This window comes from Cyprinus carpio, chromosome A2 (genome assembly GCF_018340385.1).
Source record: "Cyprinus carpio isolate SPL01 chromosome A2, ASM1834038v1, whole genome shotgun sequence".
Lineage (NCBI taxonomy): Eukaryota > Metazoa > Chordata > Actinopteri > Cypriniformes > Cyprinidae > Cyprinus > Cyprinus carpio.
In genome coordinates this window covers 3577227-3597319 of record NC_056573.1, presented here as the reverse complement: position 1 = coordinate 3597319, position 20093 = coordinate 3577227, and the positions used below count along the sequence as shown (strand labels likewise).

The following is a 20093-nucleotide window of genomic DNA, read 5'->3' as shown; positions in this document are numbered from 1 at the left end:
CTTAAGCCTAAATACAGCAAACTCAATATTAGTTGAGGTATTTCCTTTAAAAGAGATATTAGTTTTTGAGACAGAAATGCACGGTGTCATTCAAACACAGGGTGTGCAAACACCTTGTGTATTTATACCCTGTGTATTTTTCTCATTTTCTTCCTGGACTGCCTCCAGTTCTGTTTAACAAAAAGAAGACTGTTTTGAATGAAATGCTATAAATTCGAATATCTTAGCTTACCCCTTGACTCTAATGTTTACACTGTTGGCTGGGAGTCAAGCCAATGGAGAAGGAACAGTTTTCAGAAATAATTGTGAGGCGCAGTCTAATTACTTGTGATCCGCCTCTGGGGAAAGCTTAATCCCGAATTATACTCAGTATCTTGATAGAGCGGTACAGACGATCAGTATCCTGCCAGTTATTGTGCGTTGTTGCCAGCCTCATTGGCCTCACAATCGGACGTCTGTTTAGTGTAATTGTGGCACACCTCGCAGCCAATGGCTTATTTCTGTATCTCTGCAGTGCCTACATTGTGTTCCACCTCAATTTAATATTATCTGAGTATTGTAAGCCAGCTATGAATGGCACCAGGATGATATAAATCCGATTGAATTAGACCCTGGAATGCTGTTGACGAGAAGAGCTGCTGACTGCTTGTTACTCTCCCAAGAAAGCAGCAGTTGACATGTACAAAATGAGGTCGGACTTGTGTGACCCTGTAACATGAAGCCACTTGCAAACCGTGTATCTTGACAAAGCGTCTTGTTTTCATTAGCTCTGGCCTTGAACATATTTTGTTTTGACAGGCTAACCCAGATGAGCAGTCACACCCAGATACACCAAATGATATGTTATGACTCCTTCGAAATATAAAATGTAGTAGACAGACAAGGGGTGAATTCACAAATCGTGAATTTGATGTTTAGTAATTGGGTAACAAGAGCAGAACATTAGAAAAATGGGCCTGTGGTGACATTTCTGTGAAGTGATATTATATTTATTCTGGCAGTGTTTTATCATGGTAACACTTTATTTTAAGGACCAATTCTCACAATTAACTAGCTGCTTATTAGCATGCATATTACTAGCATATTGGTTGTTTATTACATATTTTAGGTCTCTTAATCCGCTCAATACCTAAACTTTACAACTACCTTACTAACTATTAATAAGCATCAAATTAGGAGTTTATTGAGGCAAACGCTGTAGTAAATATTAAGTAATCACTAAGAATGGGTCCCCAAGCTAAAGTGTGTCCGCGCATGGAGTTTTTCTTCAAAAAGGAATCTGGCAATGTTTATTATGTTTTTGTTGTTATGCATATCCAGCAGTTTGTAAATAAAATATCCAGAGAGTGTCACTAAAAGTTAATGGTTTATCGCATTTAAAAAAAGATGTACTATACTGTAAACCCTACACTAATCCTAACCGGTAGTGTTAACAATAAAATCACATTTGCTTAAGCAACAATGCCATTTTAGGTTGCTTCTACAAGTCTCCAAACGTATTTAATGTGACTTATGTGAAAATCAATGTCAATGATTGGGTTAAGATGGGTGGGGGGGGATACTTTTTTCTTGATCTAAGATGACACAAAATAGATCAACAACTCATTTGTGAGATTTAGGGTAGGTTCACACGACAACAATGTACTAAAAATAAATTTCCTTGGCTTTTTTTTTAAGTTTCATGTATAGACAACAATGTTGCCAAAATGATCCCCATTCACATGTATCTACAAAAATGGCTAAAAACAGTTTTACTCATGCCAGGCCAGTAGTTGGTGATGTCACTTTGTGAAGAAATACTATGTGCCTGCACACTATAGACTGAACATGTAGTACACATGGGCATTATGCCACCGTTTTCACAAATTCGCATTCTAGCTTACATGGAGGTGATAACGGTATCATTCTCAAAAACTTGCACTTTGAAACCTGTTTTCAAAGGTTTGTTTTTACAGCCCACAAAACACTGTTGTCATGTAAATGAATGGCCAAAACCCCAATTACCCTAAATGTTTCTTTATTAGCTACATTTATTCTGCTAAATGTAGATTTGATGAAATTTGTCCTGTTTTTCTCTAGCCTCTGCATAACTGCAACCGCAATACTGAGCAAATTTATATCTTGGTCTTCTATCCTCAGCTGTTTGGATTGGGTTCTGGAATATTCTATATTGCCCCATCTAGAACACCAAACAAGTTGTGTCTATCCTATGTTTGCCTGTGGCAAAATGTTCCATTTGTGGTTGTTTACTGTGCATAGCCATAAATGTCTTTCCTCTGTACACCCTTTCAGTGCCCAAAATATGACTTCCCTTTACCTCCTTACTTGAGAAAAGAGAAAATATTGATGGATAGAATATTACGGTTACAGATGCTGCCACTCACTGGGGTCAGATATTTAGGCGTCAGAAATCCCCAGCCTGGAAAAACAGGCCTGGAAAGGATGCTGTGAAGGAGACTATGATTGCCACTGTGAAGCAGACAATTTTGGTTGGCTGACTACTATTTATTTTGGATGATTCACATGCACGTCTAGTCTGTCTGTACTATTTAGGGAGAAAGGAGGAAGTTGGTGGAGCTGGTTGGAGGATGGTTTTCTTTACTGATCCCATACTGTCTACTGTCTATTGTCTGATAATGGTGTAGTTACAGCATCCGCTATCAGGCAGGGGAGAACGGCCGACTTTTAGTGTTTGCATGCCCTTCCTCTAAACATCTGGCTCCCTTCTGATATGTGATGCCCACTTTTTTTCAATCCAGTCAATTCCTTGATGAATATAATCAAGTCCTGCCCCACATTTGTTTTTCTTGCAGTTAAATGCCCTGTTTCACTTAGAAATAGATCACCTTATGGGCTATAAAAATAAAAAAAAATCTTCTTTTTTTTGATGTTTGGTTATTGACGCCATTTAGCATTATTCCTAAACCTGGATTCTTTAGAACATGTGAAGTGTTTTTGTTTTGTTGACACATTTTTTAAAGAGGGCTCATTATCAGTGTTAAAATTAGTGTTTTAATAAATCTTTTCATATTTTGAATAGTTTTCTGTAAATAATTAATTGCATATTAATATATTTATATTGTCATAATTTTACATTAAATCTCCAAATTAATGTAGAAACAACATAAAGATATTATATGTTTTAAATATGTATTTTTATTAAGTATCCTCTTATTAACGCACATGATGCTGATCTGACACACATCCGACTTTCTTCCATCTCTTTACAGTCATTTAAGATTTTTAGCTCATTTGAAAAAGCTTTTTGACATAATTTTGTTTTTGTACATTAAAAGAGAACTCAGTGCCCTACTGAAGTGGCTTTGTGTGCGTGCGTGTTAAATGCCTGTGTTCATAGAGAGCTGCTCCACAGACAGTGCACCTGTACTGAATTAACTTCTCTTTTGATTCTAATCATGTTTGATAGCATGCTCATATAACCTGCTGTAATGCTATCCAAAGGGATGCCAAGAAAAAAAAATGGATGCTGTGTTAATTGTGTTAAGTATTTTTAAACTGAAAACAATGAATCGCACAAATAATGCATTGATTTCGACAGCCCTAATTTGATGATTGTTTCATAATTTGAAAAACCTTATTATGGAAAAAATACTAAGGAAGTAAATGGCTACCGCTAACTGTTTTGTTACCAACATTCTTCAAATGATCTTCTTTTATGTTCAACAGAAGAAAGAAACTCATACAGGTTTGGAATGACATGAGTAATTGATGACAGAATTTTCTTTTTTGGGCGAACTATCACTTTAATGACAATATATACAAACATTCCTATAAATATATAATAATTGAATCTCTTTTTAACATCCTTGGATCGATGGAGGTGCCGGCAGCATCACTTGCATTTTTTCCTGTTAACAACGAAAAGAACTTAAACTGCTCTGTAAGAGTACACTCTTAAAAATAAAGGTGCTTCAAAAGGTTCTTCAAGCGATGCCATAGAAGAACCATTTTTGGTTCCACAAAGAACCATTCAGACAAAGGTTCTTTAAAGAACCATCTCTTTCTCAATTTTTATAATCTGAAGAAACTTTTTTCGCCACAAAGAATCTTTTGTGAAACAGAAAGGTTCTTCAGATGTTAAAGGTTCTTTATGGAACCATTTAGACAAGAAGGTTCTTCTGTGGCATCCTGAAGCACCTTTATTCTTAAGAGTGTAATACAGAATTTGAATCTGTGAAGAGTGTACTTTTATTTGTGTACACTCACAATATCAACAAAACAGTGTGCTTTTGTAAAAAAAAAAAAAAAAAAAAAAAAGGTGCCCTTTCTGCAGTCTCGGTCTCCGTGAACTTCTTTCTGAAACGCGTCACAAAAATGAACAAAAACTCAGCGAATACTTGACACACAGAAACGAGGATTTATAGAAAGCTTGAAGTGTCTACTTTTAAATTGAGTAAGTTATATCGAAAACAAATATTCATTGATAAAGTAATCCGTATGAAACCAACACAAGGTACAGTTCCGACATTTTCTTTTAACTCTAAGAGATTTTTTTTAAAATGCTTCATATTTTAAAAAAACAAACAAACAAACAAAAAAAAAAAACATTGAAGTCATGTCATCTTTCCTCATCCAAGGAAATGGATTTATGATTTGTGTTCTTTCATCATCTCTGATTTTTCTACCTTTCTGGAAATGTCAAATAAAAAAAAAACAGCTATGAGATGGTGGCCTCATTATCATATTCAAACATGGCAGCACACAGTAGAGAGTCTAGAGTCACTAAACCATTCAGTCATAAGATAAAAAACATGCTATACATCTCATCAATTTTGGATTTTGGCCTGGCCATCTGGAAAATATTGTGATTTAATTTAATGAAACACTGTCTGGCTACTGTGCTTATACAAGTATAAAATGTTGACTCTCATGTACTGTGAAAGGTAAATGTTTTGAGACAAAAAATAAAATGTTGATTTAATGCCTAAATTAGTGCTACTGCATGCATAGCACACTAAAAGACCTTCAGATTTTTATATTTATCTGCCTTGATTAATGTCTAATTGTCACTCATGTAACTTCCAACTATATTTCTTCATGAATGACAAATAAGAGGTTTAAATGATGCCCCAATTCAGGATACACAGAAAAAAGTAAGAGCAACATTTGTATTGCATTAAACTGCAATTACAATATTGACCCGTATACAAACAGTAATTATGACCTGACATTACTGATAAAAAATAAATAATGTCATTTCTGTATTTTTGAAATTGTAAAAATATCTACAGTACATAGCCTAATCCAATGAAATAACAGTTACAATTCAGTTCATTGACAGTTGTGCTGTGTGTTTTGATAGCTCCATAAAGCCACAGTGTTTAGACTTTTCAGCCTACGAATGACTTGCTTCTTGCCTCTGAATTTTATGCTTAGATAAAAAGAAAGTACTGTAACTTCCAAAAAATTATATATTATACCTTTGAAGAATGAAAACAAGCCTGCCTTATAATAAAATATTCACCTTTGTGAATCCAGATGCAGCCTTCAGCACTTTTTCTGTTCAGCTCTCTCTCAACAGAGGGCAGCAGTAGGGTTCATCTGCTATTAAATCCTATTAATGTTTTCCATAGATAAAAGTATGTCATACAAAGTTCAATGACAGTATAATTTCATGTAGACATCACAAGATAAATTTTCTGCCCATAATTCTGAAGTGAGATCCGCCAGTTTGAGAAGCTGCTGTTACCACTGTAATACTGATTTCCAGTTATGCCTTAAAATTCTCAATTGTAGAATTTTAAAATACCAATGTACTGTAGAAAAAAAAACTTTGATTTTGTAAAAGACTGTATAAATACTACAGTAAATAAATAAATAAATAATAATAATAATTATTATTATTATAAAAACAGTTATTTGGTTCCCTTACTAAAGTTTCCTTACTATATACAGAGTGTACCTTTTTTGGAAGTAAAAAAGTATAAGCCCATATCCTTTCTGGTGCTGGAGGGTTCATCTGCCGACATTATCCTGGGATGCCCTTGGTTAACTCAACATTCTCCAAACGTGAAGTGGAACACTGATGAGATCTTACAATGAAATTATTTATTGCACCAAAAATTGTCTAGCCTCAGCTCAGAAGTCATCTGCACCTCCAGCAGATCAGCCCTCAATACCACCCACAAAGGAAGTGGCTATCTGTTCCACTACCATTGAGAGTCCAGAGACCTCAGAAGGTCCAGAGATTCCACCTGATTATAAAGCATTCCAGGTTGTTTTCAGCAAGCATGCAGCCATGAAATTACCCCCTCATTGGCCATGGGACTGCACTATTGACCTGCTGCCTGGGGCCACACTGCCATAGGGTAAAGATTACCCGCTGTCCATCTCGGAACAGAAGGCCATGGAGGAGTACAAGGTGATAAATGGAAGAACGCTTTTGTAACACCATCAGGCCACTGTGAATATCAGGTGATGCCCTATGGCCTCTCCAACTCACCCTTGGTCTTCCAGGGGTTCATGAATGTGGTGTTCCGGAATTACCTTCATGATTGTGTACATTGACATCCTCATCTACTCCCGAAACCGGACTGAACATTACCACCACATGAAACAGGTCCTCCAGAAGTTAGGAGGAGAGCACAATCTGTACCTCAAACTGGAGAATTGTGAGTTCCACCGTGACACCATCCAGTTCCTTGGTTATGTCATCGACCATCATGGCATTCACATGGACCAGAGGAAGGTGCAAGCCATCAGAAATTGGCCTCAACCTACAACCATCAAGGTTTGGGTTTTTCCAATTTCTACTGCTGATTCATCACCAATTTCAGCCAAATCTGTGCACCCCTCCCCTCACTCCTTAGGAATAATCCCAAGTCTCCATCCTGGATGCCTGATGCCATCAACATCTTCCATTAGCTCAAGGAAGCCTTTTGCATTGCTCCTACCCTAGCATATCCTGATCCTCAACTGCCTTTCATCATTGAAGTGGATGCATCTACAGTCGAGGTAGGAACAGTCCTGTCTCAACATCATGGAGAGCCTCCCATCCTCCATCCAAATCTATCCCCAGTGGAGTAAAATTATGGAGCTCTTAGCTATCAAGCTTGCTTTAGAGGAGTGGTGACACTGGCTGGAGGGAACCAACCACTCAAACACTGGGACTACCTGAAGACATTGTGTCAGACTGTGGGCTACAGTTCATTTCCAGGGTGTGGTGAGCCTTCTTTCAAGTCCTCAGAATTTCTGTCAGTTTATCATCTGGACATCATCCCCAAACTGAGCCAGACTGAGCGCAGTATCCAAGAGATCAGGAGATACCTGTGATCCTACTGCCATGACCACCAGCACAGTTGGAGCTGCTTCCTACGCTGGGCCGAGTATGCACAGAACTCACAACGGAAAAGCACCACCAGCCTGACACCTTTCCAGTGCATGCTCAGTTTCCAGCTGCCCCTGGAATATTGTGGAGTGGGAAGGATATGGCCTTGAAAAGAGATTGTGGGTTGCACGTGATGACATCCTTGATCCTGCCCCGTTGACAGAGTTCCACGCTCTTCAACCTGAGCATCCTGCTCCCAGGGGCCATGGGTTGTCCTTGTCGCCACCCTGTGCTGGCATCTGGAGCTGCTCGGCTCGGCTCAGTAAACAAGCGGGACGTGACACTCATTCATTCAACAGTTTACAGTCAGTCATTCAAGATTTAGCGATCCAAACTTGCTAATAATGTGGGAACACAACTTCAATGAACTTAAAACGGTGAGTTAACAGTACCTTTACCCTCCACAGTAGATGGATGGGAGGATGGCCTCGTATGACATACGGTAGCATTTTTAGCTATTTTGTATATTCAGTAACTGTGATGGTAAGGCGATAAACAATTGGAAAAACTCAGAGCTGTATCAGTATCCTACACAGTAATAAAGTTGGTCGGGTGTTATTTAAGGATGTCGGAAACTAGCTTATGATTCTAAAAGCGGACTCTACTCTACCTCTACTGCTGCGACCTCCTGAAAAACTTTTTTTATTTTGCATCATCCCATTAAGCTCTCACTGAATATGCTCCTCAGCTATCAACTAGAGCAGGGGTCGGCAACCTTTTCAGCATGACGTGCCATTTAGAATTTTTCTGGTTAACCACTGTGCCATTGCATCCCCCCCTCCCCCCTCACTCCGCCACAAATAGTTTCTAAATATTTTTTCATAAATTGTTTTGTGAATAACAGATATACAGTGTGACCATACTGAACACCACTCTGTGTGCGTGTGACAAGGCCTATGCATTAAAATCGTTCAGTTTAATCACCGTTCTATATTAATGCGCTGCTTTGATTGATGTATGCCCGCACACACACCAATGGTACATAGAGATCTGAAATCGCACTGTACAAAAAGTAACATTCATTAGCTCATAAACTTCTTGTCAGAGCTGCCACACAACTTTTATTAATCGATACTGAATGCTACCTTATATTTCTCGCTGTTTTTTAAGTAACCAAACTCAGCTTCATTGTTTGTAGAGAGAGACAAATGCAGACAATTTACACATCTCTCTCTCTCTGTCAAAATAGGCATATTTGAGAAAAAAATTAGAGTATGCATCACTGGGTATAGCTGTCAGTCATTTAATATTTGAACCTAAAACTTATCGTTAAAAGTTGACTAATATTAAATGATTTGTAGCTTCATCTTACCTCGCTCTCGCTCGTTAAACTGATGCTTCGCACTCTGCTTCTGTGGACAGTAAACCCCACCTACTTTGATTTGATTGGCCATCTCAGTTATTTTGACTGATGAGGCTTTGATCTGAAGCACCTAGTATGTGCAACGGTCGCGCACGCATCCGTAGACTAGCGCAAGTTAATTCTCATACTTTAATAGTATTTATAGCTCCTAACAGGCTGTGTGACTATGAGAAGTTGTTACCTCAAAATGTAGTTTTCCCTATTGCTCGCGTGCCAGCGATTATCCTTCTGCGTGCCACGGTTGGCACGCATGCCGTAGTTTGCCAATCCCTGAACTAAAGGAATGTTTATATTTCCTCAACAGACCACGCAGGGAGTGGCGATTTTCGCTGGCAAAGTTACTGAAAAAAGTACACTACCAATATAGTAGTGTATATTGCTATTTAAAATATTTTAATATGGTATGGTATATGCTTTACAAGTACCCATATATTAATATTCATAGCAATGAGACCTTTTAAAAATGTTTGTTTATTTATAGTAATTATAAATTAAATTATTAAATTATAAATTAAAATATAAATTATTATTATTATTATTATTATTATTATTATTATTATTATTATTATTATATTTTTTAAATGACTCTGGATACTCACTTGAAGCTTTATAATGTAGTTTTCCCGTGTCTCTAGTAGTCAGTAGTCATTAGTAGTGGTGAGTAGTCACATGGCATGTATAATTTATATGGTTCAAGTAACATCCTGGCAGCAGATAAGCAGGAGTCACCATGAGCAAGAGATGACAGATTTCAAAGCGCCAGCCAAACGAATTCCTTTAATATGAATGTGAATGCTAATGGGTGGTTTTGGTCCAGTTATTATATTGACCTCCTTGCTGGAAATGGATTGTCAGGTAGAGCACATTGCACTGTGGCATACAGTACCCAGTTCAGTATGCTCTTCTAAGCACATTTTAGCAATGAAGTTTCTACATATTTAGTACAAGTGACTAGAACTCAGCCAGAATGTTGACAATCATCATCCATTTATTCTGTGCATCCATTTATTCACTGACACCTCCCTCAAAAGGAATTCAATGTACAGTACTACAATCTAAACAGTGACTAGAACTCAGCCAGACATAATCAATGTTGACAATCAAATGCAGGGTTAATTTTCTCTGTGTGTAAACATAAGAAATATTTATTTGATCTTATAAGTGGTGACACTGAGATTATTAACAAGCTTTGCAAGCTAAAAACTAATCTCTTAAGACCTGGTATGGCCATTTTTCATCTATAAATAGCACATTATTTTTGGTTTGGGTAAATTATGATGATTTTAACAAGGTGGTTCTCCCATAATTGTAGCTTGTTCAAGAAAAGAGATCGCCTATTTATGGCTTTCATTGGATATGTTCAGAGGCATCATGCCTGTTTAAACAGACGTGCCCCCTCAGATTAATGAGCAAAAAGGATTTTGAATGCAGCTTTAAAAATGCAAAAATAATACTGGTAACACTTAAGATTAGGGAATACACTATAATCAACATGCATATTACTAGCATATTGGCTGTTTATTAGTACTAAAGCACATATTAATGTCTTATTCTGCATGAGCATTTTCTAAATCATTTAACCCTACCCAATATCTCAACAAAACTACTACAAATAAGCAGCAAATTAGGAGTTTGTTGAGGAAAAACTCTTAGATAATAGTGAATATGTGTTCCCTAATCTAAAGTGTAACCATAATAGTTACTTTATATATATTAAGAATACCCATTTTTGTAAAACATGGCCATGTTGTACTAATTTGTGATTTAATTCAAATGAGAGAACGAGTTAATACAACGTGGCCATGATTTTGAGGGAATGAATTCTTATTTTGTGGCCACGGTGCATATATTTTTGTACAGATGTCATGTGTGGGGCTGCTTAAATCAGTCCAAAAGTTTACTAAATATTTTTGTGAAAATGACGTTTAATGATCTGCCAAAATCTGCATGTCTTTGAAGGACTGCAGTGAAAAGCCTCTTATTTGCAAAACGCACTGTCAGACGCAGAGATTAGAGGCAGGTTTAACCTTGTGCTGTTCAGTGCTTATGTTATAAATTGATTTGTTTCTGTAGACTACATAATATGTGGAAGACTACATCGATGCAGGGCTTGATGCAGGGCCTAATATCCTTAATATTCTTGAATAGCGACAGTAAATGTGTTAATAATGTATGTTTTTGCTTTGAATCATAAGTTAAAAAGTATATAATATGGCAGCAGATATTACATTAAAAGCTTCAATAAAGATTTAAATTATACTATTTTAATTAGAGGCTGTTATTTTTTTATTTATTTATTCAACAGTTCTGCTGTTTTCCATACATTAAAATCCCCCTCTCCCAACATATCCCCTTAAAAACTAGATGCATGACACCCCTGGATATATTTGATACTTTAAGGATTTCTGTATACTGTATAGAAAAAAAAAAAAATCCAAATGATGTCAATGGAAAAGCAGTTCTTTAAAACAAAAATCTGTGGAACAAAACTCCACCCTCTTGCCACCACAGGTGCACTTCAAGTGCACTTGGTAGACTTATATTTCAGAGTTGGCAATTATGACCCACCATTCATTAAAGAAGGAAATTACATACATACATACATACATACATAAACAATGAAACTTTGTTTCTGTTGTTCCAGTGGATTAGCATAACTTATCAATCAATATATATCTGATATAAAGAAAACTTTGGAGTCATTAGCTTAACATTAGTTTACTATAAGCACTGTTGAATCTAAATAATATTAGAATACACTGAAAATTGAAAATCGCTTTCGGTTACTTAACGTAACCTCAGTTCCCTGAGATAAGGGAACGAGCATTATGTATGTGAAAACTCCTTTATTTTCCTTTCAGCTGAAGCCTGATTTGTTCATGTTTGTGTAGCTGCACAAACCAATGGCACTTCAGCCCGCCAGAAGGAGCGGGGACGACCTCTATATAAGATCATTTGACTAAAGCGATGATCAACAATTTGTGCAGCTTGTAGTGCGGCAAGTGGCCATAACGCTCATTCCCTTATCTCAGGGAACTGAGGTTATGTTAAGTATCCAAAAGCATTCCCTTTTGAACGTTCACTCTCGTTATGTATGGGAACGAATCCAATCACGTTGCACTACAAGCAACAATTACATGCTGCTCTGCGAGCCCAGTGTTAGAGCACTAATAAGGGCCCTAAGGTACTTGGGCATTACCTCGCCCCGAGCTTAGCTGAGGCCATGAGAAACCAATACCCACATGGGATGATAGACAGAAAGAATCCGCACCTGCAGGGCAGGGATGTCTAAGTTATAGAATCTGACAAAAGTGCACGGCGACAACCAGCCGGCGCCCGCACAGATCTCACTAATAGATATGCCACTCGACCACGCACATGAGGAGGTCATTCCCCTTGTGGAGTGGGCTCTCACACCTATAGGGCATTCCAGTCCTTCCTATGCATAAGCCAGAGCTATTGCATCAACAATCCAGCGAGATTGCTTGGTAACCGGCAGACCCTTCTGGCAGCCTCCAAAGCAAACAAAAGCAGACTGGAGAATGTTCCCATAGACTCTCAGTTTAGAGTAGGGTCCCGGCTCGCCATCTGCAGCGGTGAGTGCCAATAGGGATATTACTTGCTCTCTAAAGGGAGTAGAGAGCACTTTAGGAACATAGCCATGTCTCAGTTTCAAAATGACCTTGCAGTCATTGAGCCCAAACTCAAGACATGAAGCGCTGACTGACAGTGCTTGTAAGTCACCCACACGCTTAACCGATGCCAAAGCAAGGAGAAGGGCCGTTTTAAGCGATAAGGGCCGCAAGTCAGCCGAACTGAGCAGCTCAAATGGAGGCCTCTTTAGGCCCCTGGGACCATGGATATGTCCCAACACGGCGCAGTCTGAGGGCAAGGAGGGTTCAGTCTCATCGCACCCTTCAGAAATATAACAACCAAGTTGTTTCTGCCTATTGAATGGCCGGCCTCGAGAGAATGATTCACCGCGACGGCCGCCACATATACTTTGAGTGTGGATAGGGCACGCCCCTTATCCAACAACTCTTGCAGAAAGGTCAGCACGCAGGACATGTCACATGAAAATGGGTCCGATTGCCATGCAGAGCACCAATTGAGGAATACTGACCATTTCTGGCCATAGAGCCTTCTTGCTTACTCTCGCTGGGAGCCTATCAGACTCCTGTCGAGGCACCAGACATGAAGACTCATCAGCTCTGGGCGGGGATGCCAAATCATGCCTTTCGCCTGCGAGAGAAGGTCCCTCCTCAACGGGATGAACGACGGGGCCATCGTTACGAGCTGCATCAGCTCTGGAAACCAAGCCTGGTTCTTCCAGAGCGGAGCTACTAAGAGGAGGGAGCATTTGGTTTCCCTGACTTGCCTAATGATCTGGGGAATTAAGGCAATAGGAGGAAATGTATACAGGTGAGCCTTGGGCCAATCGTGGGCCAGGGCGTCTCTCTGTATTGAGAAAAATGTTGGGCAATGAGAGTTGTCTTCCGCCCAATCGCCTGGGGCTACATGAACCACCCTTAGCGAGAGGAGTTCCTTCTGTGCCTAAAGAAGGAGGTGACAGACCAATCTGTATAAGACGTGAGACCTGAGGCCACATTGGTGATTGATATAAGACACCACTGTCATGCTGTCTGAACAAACCAGGATGTGGTGGCCCTTGATGGCCGGAAGGAAGGATTTCAGGGCTAAAGAGACTGCCAACATTTCCAGGTAATTGATATGTAGGCATCGCTGCTGAGCTGTCCAGGAGCAGAATGCCGGATTGCCCTCCAACAGCGCGCCCCACCCAAAGTTGGACACGTCTGTTGTGATCACCTTCCGTCTGGAGGCCACGCTCATACTCACTCCTGTCTGAAACAGGTGAGTGGTCTTCCAGGGGGCCACAGCTTCTATACAGATTACCCTGACCGGAAATCTCTTCAACCGCCAAGAGTGGGGCGGGACTCAGGCTTTAACCCAAAATTGGAGGGGCTGCATGTAGAGCAGGCCCAGCGGAGTTACAGAGGCGGCAGCAGCGGCCATAAGGCCGAGCAGCCTCTGAAAAACCCTCAGGGGGCGTGGCGTCCCCAGTTTGAGGGAAGCCGTCAATCACTGAATCGTCAGGGATTGATCCGACGAGATCCATGCCTGCATTAGGGCGGAGTCTAGAACCATTCCCAGAAAGACAGTTCGTCGTCTGGGCAACAACTGGCTCTAGCGTGGGTTGATGACCAACCCGAGGTGCTCTAAGTGACTGAGCAGCAGCCCTTTGTGAGCGGTCATTTCCCGTTCTGATCTGGCTAGAACAACCCAATCGTCGAGGTAGTTCAATACATGGATTCCCATCTGCCTGAGAGGGGACAGAGCACTTTGTAAAAGTGCGTGGGGCCAGGGACAGTCCAAACGGAAGAACTGCATACTGATAGGCCACTCCCTCGAATGCAAATCTCAAGAACGGTCTGTGACGGGGGCTATGTGGATGTGAAAATAAGCATCTTTCAAATCCACGGTCATCATCTTGAACGACTGGCGCATAAGTGAGCTGTTCAGATATCTGAGATTTAGAATTGGTCTGAGCCCGCCGTCTTTCTTTGGGACAAGGAAATAGCGGCTGAAAAAGCCTGACTCGTTGTTCGCTGGGGGCACTATTTCCGCAGCGCTTTTTGCAAGCAGTGTTTGCACCTCCTGCTGGAGAACAATAGCTTCGCTGTCCGGGACAAAGGTTTGAACAACCCCTTTGAAACGGGGGAGTCTGTGAGCGGACTGTAGCGAATAGCCTCGTCAAATTCTTCCCAAAACCCATCTCGAGATTCCCAGAATGGTTGCCCAGGCCATGTAATGGGAGGCGAGAGGTTTTATTTTCTCGAACGAGAACTCGCCTTGAAAAAGCGGGAAGTCTGTGTTCGTATAAGATTTTGTGATTGAGAGAGGATGAGGAAATTTGCTCTTAAGAATATGTGGGTCCGCTATCACAGCGGTAAAATATTCGGGTACACGGCGCACCTGCAGGACGTGACCCACTGAAAATGAAACTCCATCTCTCAGAGGTGTTCGAAGAGGTGAGGAGTGAAGGCGATCTGTTTTTGGGGGTGTTCTGGTTGAGGCGAGAACGGAGCGCCTCCTTATCCTGTCTTGCGCCTCAGGACGGCTTCGGCGGCTCGGGGTCCAACACAACTTGTGGGTGGGGACCTTGACGCTTCAGGAAGGGGAAGCGTTTCATCAGCCTGGGGTGCTGTTTCAGCCCAGGCTCCGTCTTCCGCTGAGTCTGATGCTGCGCTGGCTTTGCAGGCTGAGCAGCAGGGCTCTTCTGGCAGCCTGCAGCCGCAGTGCCAGCGCATTTAGGGAGGAAATGACGCAGTGCCTGGGCCTCCGAAAAACGCTCAGTGAACCCGTTTATCATCGTCGATAATAATGTCCTCTTCGGACGTGCCAAATGAGACCAGTCCACTCGCAGCTGAAAAGGGGCACTGATCCTCACTTGTGAAGCACACCAGCGTGAGACGACGCGGGAAGGGCGGGGCATGCAGGAGCTGAGCCGACGTGACACCACTCGAGCCCACTGAAAAAGATCCGCTGCCCGCTGTTTTTTCCTCTTAGGGGAGGAGAAAGATGGGAGGGCCTGGCAGGGAGGATCGCCTTGATGAAACAAGGTGACCCGCGAGCGTATACATGGCCGAGGCAGGCGGCACACTCGCTGTGTCCATCTTCATCGTGCAACGGCTTCTTCTTGCAGAAGAGTCAGCGAATAGATGATCCTCGTTGCTGAAGGAGAAATGATCTGATGAATGGCACTACGGGCCGACTTATATAGCAGTCGTCCCTGCCCCTTCTGGCGGGCTGAAGCGCCATTGGATTGTGAAGCTATACAAATGTGAACAAATCACGCTTCAGCAGAAAGGAAAAAAGGAGTTTTCCCATACATAAAGAGAGTGAACATTCGAAAGGGAACATTAAATTCCAACTATTACTTTCCACCAACTGGGTTATCATAGATAATTCCAGGTTTCCCACTGAAAAGCTGTTGTTCCTTTGTGTGTAACTAGAAATGATGACATTTCTGGCATACTTTAACAGTAGAAGACGGACATTTTAAAGAAAATAAGCCAAATTCAAGTTACACCTGCTTTGGCATTACATCTCAATGTGGATGAATCATGTCTGCTGCTCAACTGAAACACCACAGCAAATCTTATTTAGCTCTTGTCTAGCCATTCAGTAAAAGATATAATATAAGTCTAATAATCACCATTTCTTTAATAAGTTTTTAAATGCGAAAAAGCTTTTGTGACAGAATGGATATAAGATTATATTATCTCACTTTCAGTCATCAAAAGCCCAACTGGGATACAAAGTGTATAAATTAAAGAGATATTGCGCATTGTTCTTTTTGTTTACTTGACAAAGCCTTTGTTAGCGAGGACTGTGCACTGATATTAAAAAGATAAAAATAAATGGATATATTCAAAAGCTTAGAGTTGGTTTTGTGTTTGTCTCCCTTATATATAAGACTGCTGTGGGATTTGTTTATCACTAGAGGAACAAAATATCTTTTCACATCTCTCCGAAAATGTACACTACTAATAATAAGTTCATAGAGTGACCTAAGAAAGAATATGGTATTACTGTAAAGCAGACTTAATAATCCATCCGTCCATCAATTTACCAACTCTGTGTAGGGTGGTGGAGATGCTCAGATTTCTATTCCCTTTTCATTTATTTATTTATTTCTGTTCTTTTTGGTGAGTATGTGGAGTCAGTTGCCCTTAAGTTCACTCAAGTTTTGTTTGATCACACATTGTTAAAAGTGAGAAATTCCTTAAACCAAATAGTTAAATGGTATAGTCGATTGGTCACAGTTGTATCCACAGTTGTATATCTATCGATCTCCTTAATGAAACATTTTAATGAATGAAAAAAATGCTTTAAATTTGCTTTTTATGTGCAAGAAATCAAATGATTGTGAATGTGTATCTGGGTTGGCATTGTTTTTCCAAACAGACATTTAGAAATTGCAGTTAAAACTCAAGTGCACTGTAAAAATAAAATAAAATCCAACTTGTGAATAAAACACATATTAACGAAATCCATTTTTAGAAGAAAAATAATATTTCTATTTCATTCTTTCTACTTTAAAATTGAATATTTAATTCAAGGTTACTTGCTGTTTCATTGTCAGTTTTAGTGAAATCTGCCAGCAATGACAGTGAAAAATGGCATCAAAAAAGTCCTGAAACTGGAAAAATATCCCTGTAACAATGTATTCCTGATGTGTATATTTTATTTATATAAACATAAGTAATATATATATAAATATTCTGTAACACTTAAAAACTTAAAGCTTTTGTATATAATGCATTATAAAAGTAGTTTGTAGCCTTGTAACACACCCTTTAATGCATTATATAACCCTAATGCGTAATTGTAGCCAAGTTATAATACTTTATAATACTTATCCCTTCATTATTACACTTTTATAAAGTATAATGTATTAAAACACGACATTGAATCTTCAAATATTATAATGCATTTTAACTGGTTACAATTATGAAAAGATATAATGCATTACAATACACAATATGAATATATTTATAATGCATTATACATAAAGGCTTTAAGTAAAGTGTTACCAAATATTCTAGTTAATCTACACAATCTCAAATAAATCTACATAATGTCACATAAAATATGAGTTAGAAATGTGTTCATAAAGTGTAATTATTTAGAGTATTTGTCAATTAATTATTACATCAAGCTTGACGTGTGACTGTTTTATGGTTAAAACAATATGCCCTCATAAATGTGCATAATACATATAATAATCAATTCTGAATTATATTTTGTATTTTGTGTGTATCTATACAGGTTGATGCTGATGATGTCCTCACTAAAGAAGAACAAATCAATCTTCTGCTTAAAGCAAAACAAAAATGTGAGCAAGCCATCAAGTCCAAACATAAAATTACTGGTAAGTTACAAATCTGTTTCTAAATACACAAACAAACAAACATAAACTAAATTTAGAGTAACAGACTACTAATATCACCAGGGTGACAAACATAGACATCCACTGTCACGGAGCACTACCTAGAGTGCCGTTATCTTCACTCTCAGGTCAGTTAAGCATTGGTGAAATGACATGATAGACGTAGCAGGTGTCAATACATGTATGCTGGGGTCAGGCCTCAGACGCAGAGGTGCTTGACTGCGACTCTGCGCTTCGCCACATCCAATCAAGATGATGCTAAAAAGAACTGACATTGATTAAGTTGGATCTCTCAGCAACACTCCATCAGACAGAGCCAAAGCCAACAGAATTCATTAGTTTCTATTACACTGCCCTGACATGTCATTAAGATATTTAAAAAGCTGTCTGTCAGCGTCCTGTTTTTTAAAAATACTGTACACTCCATCTTAGAAAATGTTCAGAATCAAAGCCTGTCAAAACAGTTTTCCAGTTTCAATTCAATATCTTTATTTTCATTGTACTGAAAGAACAATAAAATAGGTTTGTTGGGAATATGCCTAATTATTTCTTACAAAACTGGGTGTTATATGACGTGATGTGCTTTAAAGTGATTTTATGTTTAAAAAAATGAATGCTTTGCTTTGCGCAGTTTCATATTTCTTTATTTCTTATTCACTTCTCGATGAAGTAAAAAAGATTATTTAGTGGTAATAGAACAATATATAATAATAAAACACAGTATTCATCTAACGTTAATGTATATTTTCACTAAAATATTTAATCACATTAAAAATACAATTGTGAGGCTTCTGAGAACATTGAGTGCTTTAGAATAACTTCCATTAGGAAGTCACTAACAAACATTATATAATGTTCAACAGATCAGTAGTTAATATTAAAATAGCTACAAATATGAGATAATGTGTTCAATTTATAAATAATTATGAATATTAAAAAAAAAAACGCCATTAAACTAATCATTTGATTAAAATAATTTATTTATCTAATGCACCTTTTTATAATTACAAATGTTGAAAAAAATGAGAGTAATTTTAAGCACTTCACACATTATTCATGATGACTTATGTTTCATGAACTCATAATCACAGTCTGTAAAGGTGACACATTTGCATTTTTTTCCTAATACTTACACACTTTTACAAATCATTTTTAATTGTTTGTACTTTTTCTTGAATTTAACTTTTTAGCTACTGTAACACAATTTGAGTAAAAATTTAGTTATCTTAGAAATATTCGTATTTTATTATTAATTTTAATATTAATATTCTTGCTTCATTATGTAATGTTCAGTAAGCTCATTACTAAAAATTTATAAGCGCATTATCATTTGAATATATGCAAAAGCAGTCTTAAGTCTCTGGGGTATATTTGTAGCAATAGCCAAAAAAACATTGTATGGGTCAAAATTATCGATTTTTCTTATATGCCAAAAATCATTAGGATATTAAGAAAAGATCATGTTCCGTGAAGATATTTTGTAAATTTCCTACCGTAAATATATAAAATCTTAATTTTTGATTGGTAATATGCATTGCTAAGAACTTCATTTGGACAACTTTAATTAGATTTTTTTGCACCCTCAGATTCCAAATTTTCAAATAGTTGTATCTCAAGCCAAATATTGTCCTCCTAACAAACCATACATCAATGGAAAGCTTATTTATTCAGCTTGAATTCCCAAATATTAAACCTAAGACATAAGGTCTCAATCTCAATTTTGACTCTTAAGACTGGTGTTGTGGTCGATGGTCACATATATTAATTCATGATCTGTTAAGCATTGTATTATGTTTAATGATTTATTAATGAAAATGATTGTTCTGTTACCAGTATAGGTGACATATAATTGAATCACAGTTTTCTGTGTCTTATCCTTGCTTAGTGACCTAATGACGTGGTGTCTGAACGATACAATGGCATTGCAACATCAGAAAAGAGCTGCTAAATGTACCCACAAGTTTCCTTGGAAAATAGCATAGTGCAGTTGTGTGTAATCCCTTTTGGGTGATTTGCCACGTTAAATAGAGATCTGGGAATAGAGTGTGTGAAAGGCATTATTTTTTTATGGTAACCTCAGTTTCCTTTCACTGTGGTCACCTCATTCCCTGGTGGACTGTCTCAAATGCACTGTAAATAACCATTTTGGCGGCCTATTGTCATAACCAGAATTTTCTTCTCATCACAGGCTTATTTTACTTGTGTTAAGTCACTTTTGTCTCACAGCATGAAACGGTTAAGGATGTTTATGTCCGAACTGGAGTGAATGCTAAGGAATTCTCGATGTCAGACTCTCAATAGTTGGTTCTCACACAATGGGAAAATGTGTGAGACTTTTCAGTTTTCAGTTTTAGATTCAAACCGTAATGAAACATGACATAAGCTGCAGTATATTAGTCACACAGGAA

At 38.6% G+C, this 20093-nt stretch overlaps 1 protein-coding gene across 1 annotated transcript in view; it reads left to right on the top strand.

The window, feature by feature from the left end:
- The window catches only part of LOC109108783 (parathyroid hormone/parathyroid hormone-related peptide receptor-like), a 75834-nt gene that overhangs the window by 25939 nt on the left and 29802 nt on the right, over window positions 1–20093 (top strand). The window contains exon 2 of the mRNA XM_042769536.1: window positions 17565–17667. Within this exon, the coding sequence (XP_042625470.1) occupies window positions 17565–17667 (103 nt within the window). The remainder of the gene's footprint in view (window positions 1–17564; window positions 17668–20093) is intronic.